At 44.8% G+C, this 8,635-nt stretch overlaps 1 protein-coding gene across 5 annotated transcripts in view; it reads left to right on the forward strand.

Moving 5' to 3' along the window:
* Positions 1-8,635, forward strand: part of Smarca4 (SWI/SNF related, matrix associated, actin dependent regulator of chromatin, subfamily a, member 4) — an 89,129-nt gene that overhangs the window by 23,866 nt on the left and 56,628 nt on the right. For all 5 annotated transcript variants that reach the window (XM_028763883.1, XM_028763884.1, XM_028763880.1 and 2 more), the window contains 4 exons: positions 236-409; positions 2,599-2,772; positions 4,041-4,208; positions 4,315-4,365. In XM_028763883.1, the coding sequence (XP_028619716.1) occupies positions 236-409; positions 2,599-2,772; positions 4,041-4,208; positions 4,315-4,365 (567 nt within the window). The remainder of the gene's footprint in view (positions 1-235; positions 410-2,598; positions 2,773-4,040; positions 4,209-4,314; positions 4,366-8,635) is intronic.

Below are 8,635 nucleotides of genomic sequence, written 5' to 3' on the forward strand. Positions count from 1 at the left end.
TGTGTGTGTGTGTGTGTGTGTGTGTGTGTGTGTGTGTGTGTGTGTGTAGAAAAGTCCTGATCTTTTATGTTCTGTTCTTTGCTTGTCCCACCTGCTGCCTCCCAAGCATTCTCTGCATTCCAGGCAGTTTGTTGTAGGATCATCTAGCCAGCATGTGGTCATCACTTGTGAACATCTCTTCAGACAGCACAAACCCATCATGCCTAATGCCAGTGTCTTACTTTCCACCCTAAAGCTGCGTCAGGAGGTGGTGGTGTGCATGCGAAGAGACACGGCCCTAGAGACAGCCCTCAATGCCAAGGCCTACAAGCGCAGCAAGCGGCAGTCACTGCGAGAGGCCCGCATCACTGAGAAGCTGGAGAAGCAGCAGAAGATTGAACAGGAGCGCAAGCGCCGCCAGAAGCACCAGGTTTGTTCGCCTTGTAGGGTGTGCTCTGCTAATGAGTCTCTCCATGGCTGAGCCAGAGTGTCCTGGGCACAGCAGTGTGCCAGTACATATAGCAAACAGTAAGAGATGAGCAGTGATCATACTGGGCAAGTTCAAAAGGTGGGAGGAGAGGAGCAGGGCCTTTAAAGAAGGATCCACCTCAGACAGAAGAGGCTCAGTGAGGTTTCCATGAGGAGGCAGAGCAGAGAGACTCAAGCAAGGATGCCATGCTGAGGAAGGGCAGTGGCCCTGGGGCTGCAACATGCTCCCATGTTTCATCTAGAAACGAGGATGGGGTAGTTGGCAAAGTGAGCCATAGGGAAGGTTTGGGCTTTGGCTCTGAGCAAGGAGAAACCACAAGAGACTGACTTTTACAAAGTCCATCAAGGAAATGAAAGTCTGTTGTCAGATAGGCTTGTTAATGAATCAGTCTGCTCATGTATTCATTTGTTTTATTTTTGTTAAGATTTGTTTAGCTTTATGCATATTTATTTTATTTGCACATTGCATGCATGCCTGGTACCCAAGGAGATCAAAAGAGAAGACATCATATTCTCTAGAATTGGAGTTAAAGATGGTGGTTAGCTACTATGTAGATGCTGGGAAGTGAACCCATGTTTTCTGCAGGAGCAAGAAATTCTCTTAACCACTCAGGCATCTTCCAACCTTGGTTTTTTTTTTGTTTGTTTGTTTTTGTTTCTTTGTTTGTTTTCTGAAATAGAGTCTTGCTAAGTAGCCCTGACTGTTGTGGTACTCTCTGTATAACCCAGACTGGCCATCAGACTCAGTAATCCTTGTACCTCAGTTTCCTGTAGGCTAAGATTACAGCTCTCACCTTGATGGGCTTGGTCGCTCATTTATGGTTTATACATTTTAAAAACAATGACTCTCTATTCCAGAATATAGCGTAGCTATTCACAGACTGAGGCAGAAATAGTATAGATTTAAGGGCAGCCTGAGCCTAAGATGTGGTTCATTGATAGAATACTTACCCATCACACACCACATAGTCATAGGTTCAATTTCTAGCTTCACACGTAAGAAAATACAAAAAGTTAATGCTCTGTGTTCATTATGGTTAACATTTTGGTAGTTATCATTCCATTTTCTTTGTGTGTGTGTATATATATTACTGAGATGTTAAATAGCAGAACTGTTAGGATGATTCACTGGGTAAAAGTTAACTGTCTACCATTTTAGTAAAATTCAGATACATTGATCTATGATTCATCTGTGCAGTATTTCCCAGTTGTCTATAAATTTTGTCACCGTACCCCTATTTGGGACATACCATAACTTCTTTGCTTTCTTGAGTCAGGTTCTCACTCTTAGCTCAGGATGGCTTGGAATTCAGATCCTCCTGCCTCTACTTTCCAAGTGCTGAGAGCATAGGTGTGTACCACCTTACTCCCAGCTTTAGGGCTAGTATTTTACATTTCATAATTAAAAATTGCCCTGGCAGTCCTGGAGTCACTGATGTGTCAGAATAAGTTCCTCAAAGGGACACAGCTGAGCAAAGGGTAGGAATAGAAAGCATGCTTAGAACTTGATTCATGGCCAGGCGTTGGTTGCGCACGCCTTTAATCCCAGCACTTGGGAGGCAGAGGCAGGCGGATTTCTGAGTTCGAGGCCAGCCTGGTCTACAGAGTGAGTTCCAGGACAGCCAGGGCTACACAGAGAAACCCTGTCTCGAAAAACAAAAAAAAAAGAACTTGATTCATAGGGTCAAGTTTTCTCTGGCAAGAGGGTCACGTGAGCCAGGTGCAGGGCTGTACACCTTTGATCCCAGCACCTAGGAGACAAAGACGGGTGGATCTTTGAGTTTGAGGCTGGTCTGGTCCACATAGTGAGTTCCAGGACAGCCAGAGTTATATAGTGAGACCTTGTCTCTAATCCTTCCTCAACAAGTTCACTTGGTACTCCCAACTGTTGGATCCTAGGGACCTTGTCATAGCACAGGGGTTAGCAGCAGTTTATCATGAGCAGAGCTGATACAGTGGCCTTATTCTGTGGACAGTACCCTTTTTCCTTGAGGTGCTGACGATGGAACCAGAGCTCCATCTGTGCTGGAGAAGTGTGTTGCCACTGAGCCAGTTCCCAGTGCTCTTTTGTCTTTAAACAAGCTGTGGGTACAGTTTTGCCTCATAGCCCTCAACGTTGTCTCTCTGCAGGAGTACCTCAACAGTATTCTGCAGCATGCCAAGGACTTCAGGGAGTACCACAGATCGGTCACAGGCAAACTCCAGAAACTCACCAAGGCTGTGGCCACTTACCATGCCAATACTGAGCGGGAGCAGAAGAAAGAAAATGAGCGCATTGAGAAGGAGCGAATGCGGAGGCTTATGGTACACACCAGTTTTCTTGCTCCTGAACCCTGTGTGACGAATGCTGTTATATATAGATGCTCTGTGGCTTGGCTTAGAAGTGGAGCTGAAGGAAGAGCCGCATGGCTGTAAGTGCAGGCTAGTTGTGACTCCCTTCTGCTCTGGGCCTTCTGTGAGTCACAGAAGGTGCACTGAAGACTCTATCCAGATGAGTCCCACTGACATTTGATCATGGTGCAGTTGCTAAGTGGACAACTACTGTTATCAGCTCTGGGTTTGCCCCCAGCATGTATACTGGGGCCACAGAAGGGAGAATAATCTTTATCTTCATACGGCTCCTGTTTGCCTTTGAAGAGACAAAATAGACGTAGTATAAATGGGTAGAAACATTGAGGCAGGCCTAGGGCTGGGCAGCTGTCAGACTGACTTGGAGTAGAAGCTGTGGAGCAGAGCTTGGTAGGGGAGAAGAAAGGGCCCAAGAAGGAGAGAAGGACAAGGAAGCAGGACACCAAACACAAGGTACACAAGGTGCCCTCTGGGCCCCTAGAGCCTCATGGTGCTGGACAGCAGGAGACTGGATCCAGGAGCCTGCAAAGCTGGATCAGGTGGGGCCTTGCAGGCCGTCAGCAGGGAACTGGATTACTGGACGAGTGCCCAGGGGGCTCATCTGCTGTGTGGTGCTTTTTGTTTAAGCACCAGGCTGTACTCAGACTCTTTAAGATTCACCTGCTGCTGCTGCTGCTGACCAAGTGCTGGGATTATAGGCATATATCACGATGCCCAGCTCTAGCTTTTATTTGTTGGTAAAGGGATATGAGGAAGTCAAGGCTGAGATTTGTAGAGATGGGCCCAGATCAGGTAGAAAGAAGGAGGTTGAGATTTTTGGTGATAGGGCCCAGATCAGGTACAAAGGTTGGGATTTGTGATAACATTTTTTTGGAGAGAGAGTCTAGAATTCTCTTTGGGGTGTGTGTGTTTGTTTTTTTGAGATGGGGTTTCTGTCTGTAGCTCTGGCTGTCCTGGAACTCACTGTGTAGACCAGACTGCCCTCAAACTCATGGAGATCTGCCTCTTGAGTGCTAGTATTAAAGGCCTGTGCCACTGCTGCCCTACTAGAACTCCATTATGCCCTATGTGAATGGCTCATGACAAGACCTGTCTTGTCTGGCTGTACCCTTGAGATTCAGCATGGGGTTGGCAGTGGTTACAGTAGCACTCATGACTGAGCTTCTACAGTCCTCAGCTGTGCACTCCACAAGACTGTGTTTCACCCTGCCTTGGTTTTACAGGCTGAAGATGAGGAGGGCTACCGAAAGCTCATTGACCAGAAGAAGGACAAGCGCCTGGCCTACCTCCTGCAGCAGACAGATGAGTATGTGGCCAACCTCACAGAGCTGGTGCGGCAGCACAAAGCTGCCCAGGTTGCCAAGGAGAAGAAGAAGAAAAAGAAAAAGAAGGTTCGCTGGGCTTGACTAAGCACAGGCACCCCTTGGAATTGGCTTGGCTGTACACTTAGTGGCCTGGGCCTGTAGGGTCAAACTGACCTTGTCTCTCTATTTGCAGAAGGCAGAAAATGCTGAAGGACAGACACCTGCCATTGGACCAGATGGTGAGGTGAGAAATGGAGCATATCTTACAGAAATGCTAGCTGGCCCTATGATACGTGTTTCTTTCCGTTTGTTTCTTTAAAAATATTTTAAATCACATTTTTTTTTTTTTAAGTGGGGGCAGTGATAAAAGTTTTGTCTTTCCTCCTGGGGTGGTATTCACATTTGTCATTTTTGCCAGCCCAGGGCTGATCTTGAACTTCTGATTGTCTTGCTTCTACCTCCCATACTGGACTCACAGGTGTGGGTACTGTGCCTGGCTGCTTCCACTTAGTTGGGGTTTTTTTGTTTTGTTTTTGTTTTTTGTTTTTTAATTATATATTTGTGTATTTGTGCGCACGCCTGCACTCAAATGTGCATAGAACATTTCCTAGGCAGCTTGGACTGCAGGCATGTGCTGTTGTACCCAGATGATACGCTTATTTCTGACCTGACTCCCCTTCTGCCTATTTCTAAAATCAGTAGTCTCACTTCTATCAGCCATCATGGATTTGTATATTTGTTTAGTTGTAGAACATATGGGCCATCCATTCTGAGTACCTGTCCAGTGCTCTTGTTGGAAGTCTCAACTAGATCTCAGCCTTTGTTTCCATCTTTGTTTGGGAGTGTGTTTCAAAGTTTCTTGTCTTGACCTCTCCCCTTGTGCCCTCCTTTTGATTTCTGTCATTCAGTCAGTTGACTCATGTGCTTAGTATGGTGTCCCAGAAAGTCTGCAGGCTGTGTTGTCTACTTTGAGAGGAGCCACTGTACACACTTTTTTCAGTTCCTCAAGAGTGACAGTCTCATTCAGTGCACCTGTTGTGTGTGTGTTGGGGAAATGGTATTGGCTGGCTGTGAGTCAGACCCATCACCTTCTGTGTAGTAGGCACCTGTCTACTAGGCACTGCATTCCAACACTCAGTGACAAAAGAAACAGCAGAAGGCAGATGTGGTGGCTGGCACCTGCCTGGGAGTCTAGCATGTGAAGTCAAAAGTGAAAGTTTACCCTAAACTAAGTTCAAGGACAACTAGGGCCATATAGCAGTATCCTGTTTTACAAAAGACAATTATAAAAGCATAAAAAATTGTTTGAAAGGAATCTTGAAGTCTTTCCCAGGTGGAAACCCAGCCTCACAACTAGGTTGTTGCCTTCTGTTGTTTTCTGTGCAGGCCCCAAGCACTCTGCTAGTTCTTACCTGGCCTGGCATCTTTTCAAGTCAGATCATATACATGCTTATTGTTCTGTCCCCTGAGAAGTTGCTACTCCCTACTTATTTGAAAGGCATGTGCTTGGTGGAAAGACTCAAAATACTCTGTAGGCAAGCACATGTAGACATGCAGGGCTCTCTGTGACCTTCACAGCCAGCATAGTGATGAGCTCGGTTGGGGAGGCGGTGGAGGGAAGGGGAGAAGGCAGTTTGCCTCTCAGCTTGACTGAGTAGCCAGTGTAGGTTCAGACTTCAGGAGTCTGACCTCAGTGTTTTATTTTAGGCATATTTAAGCACAACACAGATTGGTGAAAGCTATTCTGGGGATAATTTAACTCAGTCCCACATGTACAACAAAGCACACATAAGTCTCCCTGAGGACAGATCAGATGTGACTGCATCAGGACTACTTGTAAAATCCATAAAGATAGGTTCTATAGATTGACTAAGAAAAATAAATTCATAAGAGTCTGGGGAGGGCCCAATGCTGGAAAAGTCTCTGCTCACACAGATAGTGCAAAGATCACCAGGCTAGAAAGAGTGTTTATGTCAGCCTTCTATGCTGATTAGGTTTTCATTCCTTCCCTTGAAGGGACCCCTTGTGTGATTAACATTCTAGGTTTCTCTAGTGGGTTCTCAACCTTCCTAATGAATGTTGTGACCCTTTAATACCATTCTTTATGTTGTAGTTGCCCGCCAACCATAAAATTATTTTTGTTGCTACATTTTAATTGTAATCTTGCAACTGTTTAATCGTGATGTAAATATCTCTGTTTTCCAATGGTCTTGGGCAGGGCTGTGAAAGGGTCATCGGACCCCAGGTTGAGAACTGCTGTTCTAAGCCTTGGTGCCTCCAACACAAACACATTTGGATGCTTTTCATTCCTGTGTATTTGAGCAAACTCTCTATGACAGTGTACTAGAACCTTTTGTTTCACTGTGTTTGCATGTTTGGACTGGTGATGTTAGACTAATTTCAGGTCATTTGTTTCTTGGAGCTATTAGGAAAATGCCTCACTGAGGACCTCTGTATAATGTTCATTTTTGGATTCTTTTGTTTGGCTTCTCTGTTTCACTCATATGTATCTCTTTGCAGGTGTATGTACATGTGTTGGCTAAAAGGCAACTTGAGAGTCATCCTGAGAAACCCTATCCACTTCCTTTGAGACAATGTTTTTTATTGAGCTAGAACACAATTTGTCTGGAGTTTATCCAGCAAGTCCCTGAGATTCTCCTGTGTCTGCCTCCCAGTGCTGACATTACTAGTGGCCTGCCTTTTGTTGTGCAATCTCTGTTTGGCCAAAGATGACCTTAAATATCTGATCTTCTTGTCTTCCACTCCAGCATTACGGCAGTACACATGTGGATGGAGTATTGTATTGCTCTTCCGTTTTTAACTAACAATCTTAATTAACCAATTAATTAGTCCTTTTGAAACAGGATCTCACTGAGTAACCATGTCTGGTCTAGATGAAACTCATTATGTAGATAGACTGAGATGGCCTCAGTCGTACAGAGCTCTGCCTGCTTCTGCCTCCTGGGTGTTAGGGCACTATGCCTGATAAACCTTTTATTTTTTCTTAATATTTTTGAGTGTTTTGCCTGTATGTATATCTGTGTACCTTGTGGATGCCTGATTCTCCAGAGTCTAGAGAAGATGTCATGTTCTTGGAATAATAATGGAAGGTTGTGAGCTGCCATGTGGGTGCTGAGAACTGAACCTGGGTTCTCTACAAGAATAACAAGTACTCTTAACTGCTGAGCCATTTCTCTGGCCCCTGAGCAGCTTCTTGTTTGATTGTCTATTTGTTTATTTATAATCTATTTATTTAGTGTGTGTTGTTTTTGTGTGCATGTATGTCTATGTTAGATTGTTGAGTCCCTGGAACTAGAGTTGTAGATAGTTGTGAGCTGCCATGTGGGTGCTGGGAATTGAACCCAGGTCCTCTGGAAGAATAGCCAGTTGTCTTAACTGTTGGACCATCTCCAGTCCCCTTTGTCCTCCCTTCTTAAGGTAGCATTTTTCTATGTAGACTGGGCTATTCCAGAACTCTACGGAAATCAGGCTGACCTCAATTCACAGAGATCCACCTGCCTCTGCCTCCTAAGTACTGGGATTAAGGGTATACATACATCACTGTGTCTGGCTGTTGTCTTTAATAGAAGATTCTTGTTAGATAGTCCAGGCTGGAAACATGAACAGCATTCTGTATAGTTCTAGAGATAGAAACAGCGAAATCAAGGTGTCCGCATGGTAGGTTCTTGGGAGAGGACTCTCCTGAGTTTGGAGCCATCCCACATGCTGTCTGTGGTTTCATAGCAGGGAAAAGGAGAAAGCATGAACAGTCTGTGTCTACTTTCCCTACCTCTTAGGTTTCTGCCAGGAATGGAAGCTGGAGCTTTGCATACTCTTAAGCACATGCTGTACAGCTGAGCACAGCTAACCCCCAGGCATCATCAGTCTTCCTTCTATATGGCCCCAGGGGACTTGTTTTAGTCCTAGTCTCTGAGGCAAGTGCTTCCTCCCAAGCATTTCAGGAAGGCCTCAGCAGTGGCAGACTTGTATCTTAGACTGGTCTCACACATACTGCTGTGACTATTCTGGGGGATTTATATAGGATATTGTCTTAAGGTTTCAGTTGCTTTGATAAAACACCACAACCAAAAGCAAGTTGCAGAGGGAAATGTTTCACATCAGGTTACATATAACCGAGGGAACTCAGGACAGGAACTTAAGGCAGGAGCTTGGGTGAAACAAGCCTGTCAAGATTACGTCAGTTATCAGTGATGATAATGCCCCACAGGCTTGGCCATAGCACATTTCTCATTGAGTTCTCTTCTCAGATGCCTGTAGCTTCTGTCATATTGACAAAACACTAGCCAGCATAGATGTTGTCTTGAATTATTGTAAAAGAATGTGGGTTGCCATATTTACAACACAAAGTCACTGTGGGGATTATAGCATTTTATTTTTATTATTTGAGACAAAGTCTTACTGTGTAGCTGAGGCTGTCAACCTGTTTCAGCCATTGTGCCTGAAACAAAGAGCCACTTTTCTTTTTTTTCTTTTTTTTTTTTTTTTTTTTTTTG

Source organism: Grammomys surdaster, unplaced genomic scaffold, assembly GCF_004785775.1.
Source record: "Grammomys surdaster isolate TR1022 unplaced genomic scaffold, NIH_TR_1.0 140, whole genome shotgun sequence".
Taxonomy (NCBI): domain Eukaryota; kingdom Metazoa; phylum Chordata; class Mammalia; order Rodentia; family Muridae; genus Grammomys; species Grammomys surdaster.